Genomic DNA, 21,474 nt, shown 5'->3' on the forward strand with positions numbered 1-21,474 from the left:
ACATGGTTGGACCAGGACGGGCTATTGGTGATGTTTATTCCTCGGAACTTGAAGGTCTCAGCACCATTGATGCAGACAGGTGCATGTACACAGTCCTCTTTCCTGAAGGCAATGACCAGCTCTTGTTTTGCTGACATTGAGGGATAGGTTGTTGTCATGACACCACATCACTAAGCTCTCTATCTCCTTCCTGTACTCCGACTCATCATTATTTGAGATACGGCCCACTACGGTGGTATCATCTGCAAACTTGTAGATGAAGTTACAGCAGAATCTGCCCACGCAGTCATGAGTATATAGGGAGTAGAAGGCTGAGGACGCAGCCTTGTGGGGCACCAGTGTTGAGAATAATTGTGCTGGAGGTGTTGCTGCCTAGCCTCACTGATTGCGGTCTGTTGGTCAGAAAGTTAAGGATCCAGTTGCAGAGGGAGGTGTTGAGTCCCAGTTCTCAGAGTTCGGTGATGAGTTTGCTTGGAATTATATTATTGAAGGCGGAGCTGTAGTCAATAAACAATAGTCCATTGTAGGTGCCTTTACTGTCCAGATGCTCCAGAGATGAGCGTAGGGCCAGGAAGATGATGTCCATTGCAGACCTGTCTTAGCAGTAAATGAATTGCAGTGGGTCGAGGTTGTCTGGGAGGCTGGAGTTAATGTATGTCATGACCAGCCTCTTGAAGCACTTCATGATGGTGGATGTCAGAGCCACCAGTCGGCAGTCATCAAGGCATGTTACCTTGTTTTTCTTAGGTACCGGGATGATAGGGGGTGGTGTGGCAATAGATAGGTTTATAAAGTATTCAGAGTCCAAAAGATTCTCACTGTGACATTCAGTCTTCAAATGTTCTGCGGTTCCACTTTCCAAACTTTCATTTCTCATTCTCTCTTTCCCCAGAAAAGATTTACGAGGATGTTGCCAGGACGAGAGGGCTGAGTTACAGGGAGAGGTTGGCCAGGCTAGGTCTTTATTCCTTGGAACATGGGAGAATGAGGGGTGACCTTATAGAAATGTTTAACATTATGAGAGGCACAGGTAAGGTGGACGGTAACAGTCTTTTCCCCAGGGTAGGGGAGTCCATAACTAGGGGGCATAGATTTAGAGTGAGAGGGGAAAGATTTAAAAGAGACCTGAGGGGCAACTTTTTCACCCATAGGGTGGGGAGTATATGGAACGAGCTGCCAGAGGAAGTGGTTGAGGCAGGTACAATAATACCATTTAAGAAGCACTTGGAATAGGTACATGGGGGGGGGCAGGGCTTAGAGGGACATGGGCTGAACACAGGAAATTGGGACTAGCTGGGTGGGCATTGTTGTTGGCATGGACTCAATGGGCCAAACGGCCTGTATCTGTGCTGTATTGCTCTATGACAGTGGTCGTCTTAAAACAGGTGGGAACCTCAGACTGAACCAGGGAGAGGTTAAATACGTCTGCAAATACCCTAATCAGCTGATCAGCACAATATCTAAGCATATGGCCAGGGACACCATCCAGGCCAGATGCTTTCCTTGGGTTCACTCTCCGGAAGCCTGATCTTGCATTCTCGAGGGTGACAATGGGTTCAGTTGCATCGGAGGCTGTCAGGGTGGGTGGTGACTATCCACTCCCCTTCTGTTCAAAACACGCATAGAAATCATTAAGTTCATTGGGAAGGGATGCTTTAAAAGTAACAGAATGTAAGGGTTACTGTTGTTCAGCTTTATGGCTTAAGCACGGCTGACTATAGTGGAGATGCATGATGTACCCAGGTGCCTTGTGTAAATCAAAGTAGTTAGGAATACGCCTCTCTTTGTAAGTCTTTTTTGATAAGTGGTTATCCTTGGAGCCTGGAGTTGTCTGTGACTTCAGATTGTAACATGATGGACTGCTGCCAGGTTACAAAGTGCTTAAAGATAAGGAAATAGCAGATAAGGAAGGGGTAAATCAATTTAATTAAGAAAAAATAGTTAAAATAGTTTGGTATGTGAAACTTAGCACGTAGGCTTCTTTGTTTTAAGTATAAAAGAGAGACCCTTGCATTTGAATCCTTGAGTGAGGATTGGTATAGAGCTAGGGTTACATTGTTAACTCTTCCTCTGTATTCCCCCACTCCCGCTAGTGAAAGCTAATAAAGTATTTATCGTAAGTTCTTTGGTTCTGCTGTTGTCTGATTTATTACAGAAGCGCGGGTCGACAATAACAATGCGAGGTTGTTAACTATGCTGCCTGACTTTGTTTTGTAGCCCATTATAGCTTGTAAGCCCTGCCACAACTGACGGCTGGTCTGGGACTCTTTTGAACCGGTATTGTCTCTTGGCATTCCTGACGGCTTTCCGGGGAGGATCGTATCTCGTGATAGTAACGAGGCCGTGGGATGTGGAAATGAAGTGGCCTTTGCGGCAGACGGAGCGAAGGTGCTCGACGAAGCGGCTCCCCCGATCTGCGTCGGGTCTCACCGACGTAGGGGAGGCAGGACTGGATGCAATGCATGACACCCTTGGCTTCCCAGGTGCAGTGGTGCCTCACCTGGAAGGGTTGTCAATGGTGAGGGAGGAGGTGCAGGGGCAGGTGTACCACTGGGTGCTGCAAGGAGAAGTGTTGGGAGGGTCATCAGTGGGGAGGGACTGGTGGACAAGAGGTAGGGATCCCTGCGAAGAAAGGGTGGGACAAGGGAGTCAGCCTGTGCTTCTCCCCCTTCTTCTCCCCTCAGTCCTGACGACGGGTCTCGACCAGAAACGTCGACTGCTGCTTTCCCGCCACAGACGCCGCTCGCTCCCTGCACCCCGCCCATCACCTCACCAGCGGTGACGTCGACCCAGCGCTGACCGACAGCCGAGGCAGCCAATGAGCCTTCGAGCCCGCCGAGAGGCTGGCCAATAGGAGCCGAAAGGGGAAGCGGGACTCTGCGGGACATGGCGACCCTGTCGTCGCGCTTGCTGGTGCTACCCAGCCGGCTGGCGCTGGCCGCAAGAGCCGCCGTTTACTGGCTTGCCGTCCATACGATCACGGCGGTGGCCTGTGGCATGTTCCTGCTGCGGACGGCCTGGCTGGTCGTCAGGAGGCGAAGGCGGGCCTTCGAATGGCGGGTCCGGGAGAGCCCTCCCGCCTGCCTGAGCGACCCGTCGCTGGGGACTCACGGCTTCGTCCGGCTCAAGGTACCGGGGCTGGGGCTGGGGCAGCGACCGTTAAACCGCCGCCGATTCAAATCACCGCGCACCTGCCTCGCCCGCCCCACCGCCTTGTGGGAGTTGTAGTCCTTCCCCCCCCCCCCCCCCACACACACACACACACACACACACACACGCACGCGCACTGAAGGCTGCGCCGCTCGCACCCAACCCCAGTTGCGGGTCATTCGGCCCGTCCAGTCTGTCCCACTCCCTCTGCCTCACGGTTGATCTGACTTTAAGCATAATCATGATAAGCAGCCAGCATAATCAAAGACCCACCCACCTGGGACATTCTCTCTTCTCTTCCATTTGGTAGAAGATACAAGAGCCTTGAGGGCACGTACCACCAGACTTAAGGACAGCTTCTACCCCACTGTGATAAGACTATTGAACGGTTCCCTTATACAATGAGATGGACTCTGACCTCCCGTTCTACCTTGTTGTGATCTTGCACCTTATTGCACTACACTCTCTCTGTAGCTGTGACACTTTACTCTGTACTACATTAATGCACTCTGCTAACTGGATGTAACTGCACTGTAATGAATTGATCTGTACGATCAGTATGCAAGACAAGTTTTTCACTGTACCTCAGTACAAGTGACAATAATAAACCAATACCAATACTGGGTGCTTCGGTTTCCTCCCACGTCACGAAGATTTGCAGATTGTGAGGTTACTGTGTCCAGTTCTGGTTGCCTTATTATAGGAAGGATGTGGAAGCATTGGAAAGGGTGCAGAGGAGATTTATCAGGCTGCTGCCTGGTTTAGAGAGTATGCATTATGAGGAGAGACAAAGGGAGCTAGGGCTTTACTGTTTGGAGAGAAGGAGGATGAGAGGAGACATAAGGTGTACAAAATATTAAGAGGAATAGATAGAGTGGACAGCCAGCGCCTCTTTCCCAGGGCACCAGTGCTCAATACAATAGGGCATGGGTGGGAAGTTCAAAGGAGATATCAGAGGAAGGTTTTTTACCCAGAGGGTGGTTGGGGCATGGAATGCACTACCTGGGGCAGTGGTGGAGGCAGGTACATTGGTCAAATTCAAGAGGTTGCTAGATAAGCATATGGAGGAATTTAAAATAGAGGAATATGTGGGAGGAAGGGGTTAGATAGTCTTAGGCAAGGTTTAAAGGTCAGCACAACATTGTGGGCCGAAGGGCCTGTATTGTGCTGTACTGTTCTGTGATTAATTGACCACTGTAAATTGTTGCTAGTGTGTTAGGTAAGTTATAGAATCCGGGGGAAGTTGTTGGGAATGTTGGAAGAGTAAAATAGGATTAGTATAGGGTGCTTAATGGCCAGAACATATTCATTGGCTCGAAGGGCCTTTTTGTGAGCTGTATGGCTCTGTTGCTTCCCTATTCCCCTTTAATTCAGGAATCTAACCATCTTGTTCTTGACTATACCCCAAGTTTTTGTTTGGTTCATTACTTCCACCTATAGAAACACAGGACTAATGGGGGGTCATTTAGTCCCATAAGCTTGTTCCATCATTTAATGATCACAGATGATTCATGACCGCTCATAAACATTGCCTTTTCTCCAATTATAGAACATTTTAGTGATAATGTAACCAGAGTGCTGTGCACAATTTTGTTGTCCTTGCAGAAAAAATAGATATGCTTGTAGAGCAAGTGCAACAAAAATTCACCAGACTTTTTTTCTACTCCTTTTTCTTATGTTCTTATGAAGACCAGTGAGTTTAAAAATTTGTTAATCTGGGATATAAATTTAAAAAATTCATCTGCCATCAATCATTGCTTTGGAAGAGATTTCCAAATTTCTATCATCCTCTATAAAAGCCTTGACTGTGTGACTTCAGTACCTGTCCCAATGCAGGGTTTTGACCCGAAATGTTGATAATTCCTTAATTTCCCCCCCTCCCCCCCCCCCCACAGGTGCTGCTTGACCCTCTGAGTTCCTCCAGCATATTATTTGTTGACTCAGTACCTTCTCCATTGCTTGCTGCCCACGCTACCAATGCAGCAAAGTGATTGTGAACACATTTTCTGTTTCAGCAGCGTTAATTGAGTCTCTTGTACTCTGGGGATTAGGGCCTGATCTGTGGAAAATGCCATCTTTTACATCTGCCGAGATTGCATATGAGATCATGTTTAAAGTTTAGAGAATGCAATAAATATGTGGATTACCATAACTTAACTGATCAAGGATGGAAGTAATTCTGTTTGAAACATATGGCAGTAGTTTCATAAGTGCCAATTGTGCTGTCTGATGGTCACTGACCTCAACATTCCCTTTCTCTGCAGGATTCAGGGCTGCGGTTTCATTATGTGGCAGCTGGGGACCGGAACAAGAAGTTGATGTTGTTGCTACATGGGTTCCCTGAGTTCTGGTAAACACTGTCCCTTGCAGTTTTACTTAGCAGTTTCTCCTATCAGTGGAGAGTTCCCCATGACTTATTCACAGTGAAATCAACCCTTGCTTTTAACTTTAGTTTTGTCTTTTGTGAAGGGTGTTGTATGTTTGTATGAGTTGAGCTCATGGATGACTACTTATCTGAATTATATTCATGCTGTTTCTCTTGCTAGGATACTTGAAGATGCCTGTACATTAGCTGATATTGTTCAGTCCCTGACAAGCTGGTTAAAGAAAAAAACGAGCTTCACAAAATGAATATTTGTGTCATATTCATTTGTGGTGATATGAACACACCTGATGAATACAGCTCCTTGGTTGTGTGATTACTGGAAAGCAGACGATGAAATGCATTACATTGCACCAGCTTCTTAATGAATGATGGAGCAGGCAAGAGGTGCCAATTGGCCATCTTTTTTCTTATAGTTCCCATATAAGACCTCTGGCCTTACAACCTTTAAATATCAGGCCTCTTGCCTGTCATTCCTGATTATAATTACTCCACCATTGGTGGTTTTCCCTTCCACTGCAGAGGCCTCAAGTTTGGAATTCCACCCACCCCCCCACCCCCCCATAAATATCCCATTCATTCTCCCTTTATCCTCTTCCTTAATATTTCATTATTTTAATGTCAAATTTGATAATTTGAGTCTTCCTACGTTGAGTTGTACTATATTGAGTTACTAGTTTAAAATACCTATATAAGTTAAGTTGTTGGAGAATGTCTCCAGGGTCAGTAGTGTGTTCAGCTTGAGGTGTGGGAGTTCTGGGAGACATCTAGTCTCCCTGATAACTACATCTGCACGAGGTGCATCCAGCTGCAGCTCCTTACATACCATGTTAGGGAACTGGAGCTGCAGCTGGATGACCTTCGGCTCCTATGGTACACCAAGGAGTACATAGATAAGAGCTACAGGGAGGCAGTCACTCCGAAGCTGCAGGAGGCAGGTAGCTGGGTGACTGTTGGGAGAAGGACGGAGAATAGGCTGCTAGTGCAGAGTACCCCTGTGGCCGTTCCCCTCAATAACAGGTATACTGCTTTGGATACTGTTGGGGGCGATGACCTACCAGGGGAAAGCCGCAGCGACCAGGTCTCTGGCTCTGAGCCTGGTCGTGTGGTGCAGAAGGGAAAGGGGGGAGAAGAGGAGAGCGGTAGTGATAGGGTATTCCATAGTAAGGGGGGCAGACAGGAGATTCTGTGGACGTGAAAGAGACTCCCGGATGGTATGTTGCCTCCCCGGTGCCAGGGTCAGGGATGTCTCGGATCGGGTCCACAGCATTCTGAAGGGGGAGGGTGAACAGCCAGAGGTCATGGTACATATTGGTACCAATGACATAGGTAGGAAAAGAGATGAGGTCCTGAAGAGGGAATATAGGGAGCTGGGTAGGAAGCTGAAAAGCAGGACCTCAAGGATAGTAATGTCTGGATTGTTGCCTGTGCCATGCGCCAGTGAGGGTAAGAATAGGATGATTTGACAGATGAATGATTGGCTGAGAAATTGGTGCAGGGGGCAGGGTTTCAGGTTTGTGGATCATTGGGATCTCTTCTGGGGAAGGTACGACCTGTACAAAAGGGACCTGTACTGAACTGGAGCGGGACCAATATTCAAACAGTTTGCTAGAACTGTTGGGGAGGGTTTAAACTAGTTTGGCAGGGGGATGGGAACCAGAGTGATAGGTCAGATGTTGGTGCATTTAGTGTACAAGTAGATGCAGAGTGTAGAAAGACTGAGGAAGGATAGGCAGTTGAAAGGGCAAAATTTCAGTCAGTTGGATGGGCTGAAGTGTGTCTACTTTAATGCGAGAAGTATCAGAAACAAGGCTAATGAATTTAGAGTGTGGCTAAGTACATGGAACTATGGCGTGGTGGCCATTACAGAGACTTGGCTGTCGCAAGGGCAGGAATGGCTACTGGATGTTCCGGGGTTTAGATGTCCCAAAAGGGACTGGGACAGAGGTAAAAGCGGTGGGGGAGTGACTTTGCTGATCAGGGACAGTGTCACAGCTGTAGAAAGGGAGGATGTCCTGGAGGAATCGTCCACTGAGTCAGTATGGGTGGAAGTCAGAAACAGGAAGGGAGCGATCACTCTATTGGGAGTATTTTACAGACCTCCCCAATAGCAGCAGAGACGCTGAGGAGCAGATCAGGAGGCAGATTTTGGAGAGTTGCAAAAATAACATGGTTGTTGTCATGGGTGATTTCAGCTTGCCTAATATTGATTGACACCTCCTTAGTATAAAGGGGATAGATGGGACAGAGTTTGTTCGGTGTATACAGGAAGGATTCCTGACACAGTATGTGGACAGGCTGACTAGAGGAGAGGCCATTCTGGAACTGGTACCAGGCAATGAGCCTGATCAGGTTTCAGATCTCTCAGTGGGAGAGCATTTTGGAGATAGTGACCATAACTCCTTGACCTTTACCATAGCCTTGGAGAGGGATAGGAGCAGAGGATATGGGAAAGTATTTAACTGGGGGAGGGGGAATTATGTGATGAGGCAGGAACTTGGGAGCGTAAATTGGGAACAGATGTTCTTGGGGAAGTGCACAGCAGAAATGTGGAGGTTTTTTAAGGAATAGTTGCATGGCGCTTTGGATAGGTTTGTCCCATTGAGGCAGGGTAAGGATGGTAGAGTGAAGGAACCGTGGTTGACAGGAGATGTAGAATATCTTGTCAAGAGGAAGAAAGAAGCTTACCTAAGGTTTAGAAAGCAAGGATCAGACAGGGCTCTGGAGAGTTACAAGGTAGCCAGGAGGGAGCTTAAGAATGGACTTAAGAGAGCTAGAAGGGGGCATGAGAAGTCCTTGGTGAGTAGGATCAAGGAAAACCCCAAGGCGTTCTACATGTATGTGAAGAATAAGAGGATGACTAGAGTGAGGGTAGGACCGATCAGGGATAAAAGAGGAAACGTGCCTGAAGTCGGAAGAGGTAGGGGAGGTACTTAATGAATACTTTGCTTCAGTATTCACCAGAGAGAGAGAGAGAGAGAGACCTTGACGTTTGTGAGGATGGCATATGACAGACTGATATGCTAGGGCATGTTGATGTGAGGAAAGAGGATGTGCTGGAACTATTGAAAAATATTAGGATAGATGAGTCACCGGGGCTAGACGGGATATATCCAAGGTTATTACGGGAAGCTAGGGAAGAGATTGCTGCACCTTTGGTGATGATCTTTGCGTCCTCACTGGCCACAGGAGAAGTGCCAGACGATTGGAGGGTGGCAAATGTTTACCTTTGTTTAAGAAAGGGAGTAGGGATAACCCTGGGAATTACAGACCAGCGAGTCTTACTTCAGTGGTGGGCAAATTACTGGAGAAGTTTCTTAGAGACAAGGCTTATGGGCATTTGGAGAAGCATAAGCTGATTAGGGACAGTCAGCATGGTTTTTGAGGGGCAGGTCGTGCCTCACAAGCCTGATTGAATCCTTTGAGGATGTGACAAAGCACATTAATGCAGATAGAGCAGTGGATGTGGTGTACGTGGATTTTAGTAAGGTGTTTGATAAGGTTCCTCATGGAAGGCTCATTCAGAAAGTCAGGAGGCGTGGGATCCAGGGACACCTGGCTGTGTGGATTCAGAATTGGCTCTCCCATAGAAGACAGGGTGGTGGTAGATCGAGCATATTTTGCCTGGAGGTCGATGACCAGTGGTGTTCCACAGGGATCTGTTCTGGGACCCCTGCTCTTTGTGAGTTTTATAAGTGACTTGGATGTGGAAGGGTGGGTTGGTACGTTTGCTGATGATACAAAGATTGGTGGTGTTGTGGATAGTGTAGAAGGTTGCTGTAGATTACAACAGGATATTGATAGAATGCAGACCTGGGCTGAGAAGTGGCAGATGGAGTTCAACCCGGATAAGTGTGAAGTGATACATTCGGGAGATCAAATTCGAAGGCAGAATACAAGGTTAATGGCAGGACTCTTAGCAGTGTGGAGGAACAGAGGGATCTTGGGGTCCATGTCCATAGATCCCTCAAGGTTGCCACGCAGGTCGATAGGGTTGTTAAGAAGGCATATGGAGTTTTGGCCTTCATTAGTCAGGGTATTGAGTTCAAGAGCCGTGAGATGATGCTGCAGCTCTATCGAACTCTGGTCAGACCACACATGGAGTATTGTGTTCATTTCTGGTCGCCTCATTATAGGAAGGATGTGGAAGCTTTAGAGAGGGTTCAGAGGAGATTTACCGGGATGTTGCCTGGATTGGAGAGCATGTCTTATGAGGATAGGTTGAACAAGCTAGGGCTTTTTTCTCTTTGGAGAGAAGGAGGATGAGAGGTGACTTGATAGAGGTGTACAGGATGATAAGAGACGTAGATCGAGTGGACAGAGACTTTTTCCCAGTGTGACAATGGCTAACGTGAGGGGAGATAATTTTAAGGTGATTGGAGGAAGGTATAAGGGGAATGTCAGGGGTATATTTTTTACACAGAGTGGTGGGTGCGTGGAATGCACTGCCTGCAGAGGTTGTGGGGGCAGATACATTAGGGACATTTAAGAGACTTAGATAGACACATGAATGATAGAAAAATAGGGGGCTATGTTGGAGGGAAGGGTTAGCTAGATCTTAGAGTAGGATAAAATGTTGGCACAACATCGTGGGCCGAAGGGCATGTACTGTGCTGTAGAGTTCTATGTTGAAACATAAAAGTGAGGTCCTCTCTATTCCTCCACTTGGATTCAAATGATTCCATACCTTATTTGAAGAAAAACAGGAATCATTCAAATATTATCTCTCTATCAACAAATTAAAGCTAATTATCCAAATTAAAGCTAATTATCTAGTTTTAGTATTGCTATCTGTGGAAGTTTGTTGTGCATAAAGTTGTCTTATATTACCAACTTTATTGTTGTAAATCAATTTGGGACGTCATGAGGTGCAGAGTGACATTATGTATTTGAATCTTATTTTCTTTTTAACAGCAATGAATCAAAACTTTCAGGATAGGGTTATCAGGTAAAGAAAAATAATGTGTTGTTTGTAAGAATGAGAGCCTTTGTTGATTCTTCAGTACATTGTTTTATGTGGCCAGAGGTACATTGTTGCAGAGTGTAATAGCTGCTGTGTGCTGGTCTGAAACGCATAGCAGGCTCTGACTTGTTATTGTTGCTGTGTTGTTAGTGGATTACTGTCTCTTCACTGTCTTATGTCACAGGTATTCATGGCGTTACCAGCTGCGGGAGTTCAAAAGTGAGTACCGAGTGGTGGCTGTGGACTTGCGTGGTTTCGGGGATTCTGATGCACCCACGGATCGAAGTGACTACAAAATGGAGTGTTTGCAGGCTGATGTCCGGGGCATTATTGAAGCTCTAGGTATGCTGACCCTACTATTGCTGTCAAAACCAAAATTATTGTTTTGCCTGAGTATTTGCACTCTACACAGGAATAGTTTAGAACTGCTGAATAAAAAATAGCACTTGTGTGGAATTGTATTTTCTGCAAACCTCTTTATCTTACGGGAAAAGAACTTTTAAGGCTGCGATTTTCTTTTAGAATTTGTGCATCTCCAATGGGGTTGCCCATGAAGAATTGGGTTTAGTAAACTTCTCTAATGTATTAATAATGCTGCATGCTAATATGGAATCTAAAACTTGCAATCTGCAGTTTCCTGAGCAAACGGTGAGTGATTGATCCAAAGCTGAGTTTACTTATTAATTGCACTTGTAGCCATAAAGGGATCCAACTCACATTCACATTCGTGGTATATTGCCTAAAAAACAAAAGAAAACTGCAGGTGCTGGAATTAATAAATGGAAGAAAGTGCTGGAAATTCTCAGCAAGTCAGACAACATCTGTGGAGGGACAAGGACAGAGTTGATGTTTCCAGTCAATGAATGAACAGCCTTTCACTGGAATTCAGCATATTGTCAATGGTGAACGGTGCCTGGGATATTTTTGGAGTTTTGAAGAATGATCTTATTGAAACATAAGTTCATTACGGGGCATAATAGACCAGTTGTTGAGTGTTTCCATTAGTGGGAGAATCTTGAACGTAGGTACATCATTACAAGCTTAAGGGGTGGTCATTTAAAACTGAGGTGCATAGAAACTTCTCTCAGAGGGTGGTGAATTTCTGGAATTGTCTACCCCAGAGGGCTGGGGAGGCTACATCATTGGGGGGCTTTTAATGAGGACATAGATACATTTCTGTAAGACCAGGGAATTGAGGGTTATGGGGAGTCAGGGCAGGAGAGAAGGTAAGCCCGGGGCAGAATAGCCATGATCATATTGAATGACGGCAGGTTTGCGATGCTGTGTAGCTTATACCTGTGTTTTTTATGATTTACTAATTTTAGCACCATTCTAATGAATCTTGGGAGAGTTGCCAAGTGCCCCAAGAAAAGTTCCGAGGCTTGCTGGTGTGGGAGGAAAATTTATAGCATCTTCATATAGGTGCATAGAGGTCAAGCTGCTTGAAATGTGACGTTTTCTGAGGTCTACTGGTTCTTGACGTATTCTGTTCCACTACAGGAACAGAATAAGTCAAGAACTTTTAGATTTCTCATTCCTTGATCAATATGTGAGATTGGCTAGATGTTGCATTGTCAATGACTGATCGGTACAGGCCTTTGAGCCTGATGTTGGATTTACCCAGTGTAAGGTCTTTGTTTACAATGAGCAAGAACCAGTTGGATTGACATCTTGCTCAACATAGCCTAACTCAACAATTTAACAATGCTATTTTTGTTGTGTTTTCAGGACATAACAGCTGTATTCTCGTGGGACATGATTGGGGAGGTTTGATAGCTTGGAATTTGGCTATTTGCAACCCAGAGATGGTGGAGAAATTGATCATCCTGAATGCACCAAACCCAGCTGAATTCTTTTGTGAGTCAAAGGCTACTGTTCGTTTTCAGGAGGGATGGGAGGACCAAATGTGACTAAATGGATTAAATTACCTTGATATGAGGTGGAAAGAGAAGAAATTGTAAACTGCACAGCCAGTGTGTCCTGCTTTAAAAGTGCTCCCATAATACAAGGAATTGTTGAACTATCTTTAGATACTAGGTGATTTCCTTTTTAGTTTTGCTACAAACTGGTACTTCATATTCTTGGTTTCTATATTATGCAGATAAGAGGCTATTGTTTATTATGATGTATGAAATGAATATACATTTTTCTTTTGCCTTGCAGTGTTGGTGATGTTGGCAATTCACACCTGCAAGATAATTATATTTACAATTGATTCCTTAATAGCTGTGGTTCAGTGGGTAGCAATCTTGCCTCTCATCAGATGTGGGTTCAAGTCTCAGTTGAGAAATTTGACACAATGTCTAGGCTGGCAGTTCAAGTCAATATTGCTGTACTGCCCCAAGTGCTGTTAAAGCAAGACTCCCCTCAGCTCACTTGGATGGATGTAGAAGAGTCTGTGGCACTATTCAGAAGAGGAGCTATTCTCCTGCTGTCAAGACTAATATTTATCCCTCACCATCAATTGCCTGGTCATTATCTTGTTGAACTCTATAGGATCTTTCTCAGTGCAAAGTGGCTGTCACGTGCTGCATAGCATTAGTCACTACACTTAGTTGAGTACGCCTTTGAGAGTCAACCACTTTCAAACATCCCGATGACAAGCTCTGTCAGGGCAATTCTTTTTTTTTAACCTCCCAGTGACAGTTCATAGGATCACGGAAATTTATGACCCAGGGAGACTATTTAGCCCATCATGTTTATGCCAGAGCTGATAGTCCAAACCTTCTGAACCACAGTGGATTTGATAGCAGCAGTAGCTGGATATTTGAGACTGACATTGGATTCCTGGTTTGTTTTCTCTTGCTTCTCCTCACACCTTGCCTTTGTTACGCCCAATGATGGTAAAATCTTTACAGGAAGGCTCACTGGAGCAAGGAACAGGACAGGGAGTTCTGCTGGCTTTCTGGGTCAGTCTTCAAGGGGAAGCTACATTTGCTTCAGGACCGAAGTAGGAAGTTTCCAGCATGTAGCTAGCATTACTGCTAGACATGGGACAGTATTCTGAATTGACGACAAAATATAGAATCAAAACACTTTGAGATACTTCTGATCAAAGTTTTAAAATGGTGTACAAATCTGTGTCTTTGCAATTTGGTTTTTGCTAAGCCAACACAGATACACTTGTTAATGTCAAACAGAACAATGCTTCTGAAATTCTGATTTACTTTTGTATTGAAGCTTAGAGCAGGTAATGTGAGTTGACATTCTTTACTTTAGGCTATTTGTGGCGACATCCATCCCAGCTGCTGAAATCCAGCTATGTGTTCTTCTTCCAAGTGCCAAAACTTCCAGAATTTTGCATGCAAATGGATGATTTCAAGGTACACTATTCTCCTTCTTTGTCAACATTGATTACTTCCCATTTGACATGTTCTACAAACATTGGTTGCCCTTAATGCCTCAAATTGTTTCTCGTATCAGAGCCTCAGCAGTGCACAGGAAGGTCCAGTTAATTGCAGAGCATGCTCAAAGCCAGAAAACATGAAACTGCAGGAAAGGGTGGTTGAGGCAGATCCAATAATAATAAAAGAAACTGAAAACTTACCTCCTATGAAAAGTTTTGCAGGATTATGGGGAAAGGTGTTGGGAGGGAGCAGAACTAAGTGATAGCTGTTGCAAGGAAAGAATGCAAATATAATAGGATGAATAATCTCCTGTGCTATAAGATGCTTTTCTTCCATGTGCATGGAATTTTGGGCAAGTGTTGCTAGGTTCCAATCAGAAATCAAATCTGGCTGTCTATGTGGTCCCTCTCTCCAAGGGCACTGAGTCCAGTTGGAACTCTTCCCCCTGCCAACTCTGCTGACTCTAGCTAACTCAACACAAGATAGGAAAACGTCAGCTGGTTTACTGCCAGTCTCATTTCTTTTGTCAGCTGTATTTTGATCATTTCATATTATGTACTTTCATTCTCCAGTTTTTTTACTTTAAAAATTGCTTAACATTTACCATTCTGTCATGTTTTTTAGACCTTGAAGAGTATTTATATGAGTAAAAAAATGGGAATCCAAAATAAAAATAGTAGGTTGACTGAGGAAGAGTTAGAGGCCTACGTTTACAGTTTTTCTAGGCCTGGAGCGCTGGTGGGCCCGCACAACTACTACAGGAACATTTTCAGGTAGGGGATTCAACTAATGGCTGGACTTTAATTGCTTCCCCCTTCCTGCATGCCTCAATGTGACGTTTATCTACTGTGGCTCATATTTTTGACCTGCACTCTGTCCGTAACCGCGACCTGCATCTCCCTGTTGCCAGTCACTTCAACTCCCCTCCTCACACTATCACTGATATGACAGTCCTCAGCCTCCTCCACTGCCAGGAGAATTCCAAGCGCAAACTGGAGGAACAGCACCTCATCTTCCGTCTTGGAACTTTGCAGCCTAATGGCATGAACATTGAATTCTCCCACTTTAGGTAATCCCCTCCCCTTCCCCACAACCACCCCGCCCCCCCCCCCCCCCCCTCCCACCATACTACTTCTCTTCTTCCCTTTCCTAGCATCTTTCTACCTTTTTTGCTCTCTCTCCTTACCTTTGACCCATCCCCCAGTGGATCTGCTCTCCCCTCCTCCCCCACACCTGCCCATCACTATCTCTTACCTGCATCTACCTATCACCACCTTGTGCCCACCCCACCTCCCCTCTTTTGTCCACCTATCACTGCTCTGCTTTTCCCTCCTATATATTGGGCTTCCCCTTTTCCTATCTTCAGTCCTGAAGAAGGGTCCTGACCCGAAACGTTGACCGCCTGCTTTTCTCTACAGATGCTGCCTGGTCTGCTGAGTTCCTCCAGCATCATCGTGTTTTTCATCTGGATTCCAGCATCTGCAGGAATCTAGATAAAATATGTTTCTCTCATATTTTTGCTGTTTTGAAATTATTGTGCATTCTCTCTTTTCCCTCGCTCTCCCTCTTTCTTACTGTTCTGGTTGGCTATTTTGCCTTGCTAGTTTTGCTAAGATCAGCCATCAGGTGATGGAGTGGTGAAACAAGCTGTAGAGGCTGAATGCTTGAATTCTAACCTCCAGCTCACCACGCCACTGCAGTTTAAATTGCCTCACGTCTTTAATCAAAAATAATCAACTAGGAAAAAGATGAGCTATGAACAAAGCAGTGGAGCCCTTCAGCGGGGTATGGAGAGAAGAAGAGTTAACGTTTTAAGTTGATGGCCCTTCAATACTGGGGAAAAAAGTTACGGTTATAAGAAAAAGTACTGATATGGAACATCTGTGTTGGTTGACCTCATTCAGTGCTGCATAATTCTTAATGTCCTTTCACTTTTTATCAGTCTCAACTTGCAGCTGCTGTAGTACTTGGTTTTTACCACTAGAGGTTGGCAGTGAGCTTCGGGCACCCACTGCAGAAGTTCTAGGGCTCAACTCTCAGTTGCAAGAATTGAAGTCTGGGGTGTAGTTCTCTGCCTGAGAGGCACATTAAACCAATGATGTACACTGGGCCAAAGCATGCTCTGTGCATGAAGACTGCTGCAGGACAGTTCCAATGCTCTTAAAACCCAAGATGAGTGCAATAGAACTGGGGCAGTGGACTTTGTATGCACAAAGGCCCTACCGTTGGCTACCTTTCCCATTGCCAGCCTTTGTCAAGGTGGTGAAGTGAAATTGCATCAGTACTTTGGAGTTGTCATGATCGACTGTAGAGGTGATTTGAGGTTGCAACCAACTGCTACAAGAGGTAGTGAGGTTAGGGGTGTGAAAATGCTGGGATGCAGTGATGCTGCTTATGAGCCACACAATCAAATTAATTTTACAGAAGTAGAATCAAAACGTGTTGTTTGCCATTTGATACTGCTGATCATAAGCGTGTCTTGTACATGGAGGACGCAAATTAAATTGACATCTCACAAGAACAGCAGAGAAAGTATCCTATCACCCCTTTTTTATTAAATTCCTTTACCTAACACACACAAACTTTGCAATTCTAAAAAATTTCTGGGCCCAGATATTCTTCTGTTGCTCCCCACTTCACCGCTGCAAAATAGTGTTTCATCTGCTTTTAATTAACATGCAAAATATCCAGTGCCATGATGCACATTCACCTGAAGTATATAGATATAGGTCAGATGTTGTGCATGTGTATCAATGTCCGTTGACAGTCATTCTTCATGTGAGTGTTTAGAGTGCAGTTGTCAGCAGGATTAGCCTGATCTTTTTATACATGCATTTTGCAGTAGCAATCCTGATAAGATTTTGTTTTCATGAAGTCAGAGTTGGTCCAATGGTGCCGAGTGTATCTCTCCCTGTAAGACTTAATAACTGGTTGGCTCATTGAACTGCCAAATGCAAGGGGAAGTTAAAACTCAAGTCAGATGTTACCACGGCAGCCTCAGGACTTGTGGCACCAAATAACAGTGGAGGCTGGGATGCTGTGATGTCATTAGGCTGGAGCCTGTCTAAATGTGAATCTTCACTTTGCAGATTAGGTGAAAACAAAACCTGGCTTCAGGGATGCAGTGTTGTAATCTTGCAAACGTATAGCCTATTTGCTCATAGGAAGCTTCCACAACCAAAATAAATTAACTTAAAAGAATGATATCTGTCTAAGTGATGTATGTTAGCCAGACTTCCTCTTCTACCAATGTTGGGGTGCTAACTTTTACATACACCTGAGGGATAGACTGGCTTCATTTTAATGTCTCCTCAGAAAGGCAGCACCTCCCACAATGTAGCACAGAATTGTCAACCTTGCCCGTGCACTTGTTTCAAATGGACAGTTGAAGCAGCCTCTGGTTCTAAAACAAGATGCTGTCACTGGCACCTGACGATATGTGCATGATTTCTCGTTTTGTTTTCCTTATGATACAGGAGAAAGCCATTCAATCCACTGAGTCGATGCCAACTCTCAGAGCAATTCCATCAATTCTCATTTATTTCCTTATAACCTACAGGTAGTTCTGCTATAACGTGATAGTTGCATTCCTAAGAAACCTTGCATTATAGAAAATTGCGTTATAAAAACAATTCTGTCAATGGGAAAAGTGGGGTTAGGGGCTAGAGACTTTCAGACACGCAATGAGCTCGACTCGACCTGATTAACAAAATTATTTTTCCAACTGGATTTTCAAACATAAAGATGTTTTAATAGCTATAAGGTTATTTTGTTACTGCAAGTTAACAATACTAAAGGCTGTATGTTACATTGTGTAATAGGGTATTATTGCACAAGTATCAATAGAAGCGATTGCTTGACAATTACTGCCTCCTGCAGTAAAATTAGCAGCCTGTGTTCTTAGGAGACAATGGTGTCTGATAACTGCAGGGAGGTTACATATAAACAGGTTTTTTTTCCAAAGACTGCATTTTTGTGCTTGTCAATTTTCAAAGTAACTTTTAAGTGGTTCTCTAGTCCCCAGTCAAAATCATGTAATAAACAATGTGGCCTGCATAATACATATCATGTTCCCTAATTCATCAATCACGTTATATCCAATTTGTATTATGAAAACATACATTATAGCAGAACTACATATAGTCTCTTCTATTAACTCTCACCTGATTCCCTCATCACCCACCTGTACTTGGGTTAATATTATGGCTGATTAAACTATCAACCAGCACAGCTTTGGGATGTGGAAGGAAATTAGATCACCCAGGGGAAACCCATGCAGTCACGGAAGGTGATACCAAAGCCACTGCAATACCTGGTTATGTAACTTAATAGTCTACAATAGATGGCAGGACCACAAAACCCTTGACGTACAAACTAATGCTAATGAGTGACAGTGGCAGCAAAGACAGACTTGAGAAAATTGCATTTGCTATGGAAATCCTTGTTGCAAAATTTGGTCTCCTGTCCTGAATAAGCTTCAATCATATTTTCTTATTCCAGAATAACATATTTGCTAAAAGTCAGATACTGATGTTCCCTGACAGCAAGTAATAACAAGCACCAACAGCACTAATTGTATGTAGCATTTGTAACACAGTAAAATATCTCAGAGGGTTTCACAGGTGTGTTATCAGACAAAATTTGACACGGAAATATTGCGTGTTCTTGGTTGAAGAGACACATTTTAAGGAACCTCAAAGTTGGGGGGGGGGGAGCATGGAAAAGAGAGAGGGGGAGAAAAATAGAGTAGTGGGAATGCTTAGAAACATCGAAAATAGCAGCAGCAGCAGGTCATTTGTGTCTTTGGGCCTGTTCCACCATTTAACACTATCACGGCTGATCATCCACTTCAGTTTCCTGTCCCACTTTATCTCTGTTTCTCATGCATGTTGCAAATGCTAAATAGTTAGCTTTTGTTTCTGTTGAAGTGATTTAATTACAAATTGTAATCAATGGTTAATTCAAAAGAGCAGTGAGTAGAGGATAATTGCTTAAGATGAATCTCAGCCATTTGTAGCTTTGTGGTCACTAGGCAGAATTAACAGGACATGACTAGTTGTCTTTCCTCTGGCTATGTGCAAGCAATGTCACTGTACACAGCCTGGGCTTTAGGTTGCATTCTGTTCCCAGGACCCAGAGGACACTGATAACATGACAGAGCTTGAGGAAGTGATATCTGGAAACTTGATAACAGTCTGAAGAGAAATATCTGGTTGAGCAAAATCTGGAAATGTTGCACCTAACTCCCAGATGAAAGGCATTTCACTTAGGAATTGGGGAATAGAATTTTTGCAAACTGCTTCAGCTTATGCAGTCATTTCAGACACCAAGTTTCCTGTTTACAGAGTTTGTAGTTTCACAGTTGGTGTTCAAAATTTCAGCCAGTCATCTATGTAAATAGAAACATAGAAAAGAAGGTCAGGAGTTGGGATGAAGTTGCTTAATTTGGGAGAGGATTAAGCTGTATCCAGTTTTACAGACTTGAATGGTCACAGTTTCTGGTTGGTGATTTCACTTGGATGAGATTACACAGGTGGAAGAAATGCACTTGTACCAACTGAGCAAAGTAGGTCACTGCTGACTGAATGCGCTTGCTTCTGTTGCAGCAGCCACCCAACAAAATGCCGCAATGTGATGGCACCCACCCTGGTGATTTGGGGAGACAAGGATGGCGCCTTAGAAATTGGCGTGACTGCCGACATGGAACAATACGTACACAATGTGTTCCAACTGAAGGTAGTGCCTGGGGCCAGCCACTGGGTGCAACAAGACCAACCCGATGTGGTCAACAAGCTCATCTGGACATTCCTGGAGGAAAGCAACAAGTAGATCTGAATCCACAAACATGCATGTTGCACCTTTACTTGAGTAAAATTATAGATGAATATATTTACTACTTCAAATAATGGAAAAGAATTGCACAAATTTATTAGTAAAAATATTTTTATAATCTTGCAACTGAATGTCGTTAAATAGTGAGCTTTATGATGGCACAGGGCTTCAGCCTCAGTAATATAACAAGAACTTGTTACTGTGTTAACCCTGCTGCTGTTTGTCCACTTTGTGCAGATTATGATTAAACGTTTGAGCAAAATGGAACAAAAAACTATAAATACTAAATGTGTACAGCATCTGGGAAGAAATGGACAATAGAGTTGTTAATCTGTTAACTTTCTTATTGATTGGTTGAAAATTAATTTGAGATGCTTTCAGCATTACTGTTTGGTGTTAATGGTGTCTCCAGGTACTAAACTGGCTCATTCTGCTTAACTGTTTTCAGCATATTACACAAACTATCCTGGGAGCGGATACTGCTCAGACCAGAGCCCTTGGATAGAGGGGTGACGGGGGGAAGGGGAAGAAGAGGAGGGAATGCTTAGTGACTACAGTGGCCAAGAGTGGGCAGGGCTGGGTGACCAGTGATCTAGAAGGGGGAGTAATGGGTGGGGTAACCAGTTACTAGGAGAAAGTGGCACTGGATGACCAGTGCTTGGGAAGGGGCAATGTTGGATGACCAGTGTGCTAGATGGGGCAATGCTGAGTTACCAGCATTTTGACCTACTCATTAGGTCTAAGGAATTAATAAAAATGGTGCTACACCTAAACAGATTGCTAAAAGTCGCAGGCAGTCAGAGGTGAATTTTAAGTGTATATTTTGCACACCTGTAAGTGTTGGAGGCTGAGGTTGAAGTGGGCTTTTTCTGTTCATTTTTTCTACTCAATGTAATTATGGTTTTATTGTAATCATGTAAACACTTTTTTTTGAAGCAGGATTGCGAGAATCTGTCAGAGTGCAGAGAAATAAAGAATTTTTTTATTCGTGCTTGCACCAGCAAATGTTCCAATAGTTTGAAACAGTTTACTTATGAGATAAGATTTCTTTATTAGTCACATGTACATCGAAACACACAGTGAAATACATCTTTTTGCGTAGTGATTTGGGGGGCAGCCCGCAATTGTCGCCATGCTTCCGGCACCAACATAGCATGCCCACAACTTCCTAACCTGTACGTCTTTTGGAACGTGGGAGGAAACCGGAGCACCCGGAGGAAACCCACACAGACGCGGGGAGAATGTACAAACTCCTTACAGACAGTGGCCAGATTTGAACCCGGGTCGCTGGCGCTGTAAAGTATTATGCTAACCACTATGCTACCATGTAGATTCAGTGTAATTCAATGCTGTTGCTGGGGTAAGAAATCAATCATACATTTACATAACACCTTTCCTGTCCCTGGCACATAACATTATACTTGAAACTTGAAGTACATTCTGAAGTGTAACCACTGCATTGTAGGAAATGCAGCTAGAATGCTCACAGCAAGGTCCCAAAACAACAGTCATAAGAACTTAAGAAATACGAGCAGGAGTGAGCCATGGGTCATGCCTGCATTACAAGTCATTTTCTAGCACTATCCCCATACCCTTTGATTCCAGAAATCTGTTAATCTTTGTTTTGACAACTCTGACTGAGCTTCCACAGCCCTCGCAGGTAGAGAATTACAAAGATTCACCGCCATCTGCATGAAGAAATTTCTCCTCATTTCAGTCCTAAATGGCCTCCCCTTATTCTGAGAGTGTACTCCTGGTTCTGGAATCCTCACTCAGGGGAAACATCCTCCCTGCATCCA

General features: G+C 44.3%; 1 protein-coding gene across 2 annotated transcripts; it reads left to right on the forward strand.

The window, feature by feature from the left end:
* The first annotated feature begins 2,859 nt into the window (after positions 1-2,859).
* On the forward strand, positions 2,860-20,666 carry LOC127584984 (epoxide hydrolase 4). 2 transcript variants are annotated; one of them, XM_052042072.1, is made up of 7 exons: positions 2,860-3,129; positions 5,415-5,500; positions 10,681-10,838; positions 12,225-12,353; positions 13,716-13,819; positions 14,468-14,616; positions 19,450-20,666. In XM_052042072.1, the coding sequence occupies exons 1-7, from the start codon at positions 2,887-2,889 to the stop codon at positions 19,670-19,672; spliced, it is 1,092 nt and encodes a 363-aa protein (XP_051898032.1). In that variant the 5' UTR covers positions 2,860-2,886; the 3' UTR covers positions 19,673-20,666. The 2 variants fall into 2 exon arrangements, with proteins under 2 accessions (XP_051898032.1, XP_051898033.1); XM_052042073.1 differs by having other exon boundaries at positions 2,866-3,129; positions 19,453-20,666.
* Positions 20,667-21,474: the final 808 nt, after the last annotated feature.

This window comes from Pristis pectinata, chromosome 31, assembly GCF_009764475.1.
Source record: "Pristis pectinata isolate sPriPec2 chromosome 31, sPriPec2.1.pri, whole genome shotgun sequence".
Classification (NCBI taxonomy): Eukaryota; Metazoa; Chordata; class Chondrichthyes; order Rhinopristiformes; family Pristidae; genus Pristis; species Pristis pectinata.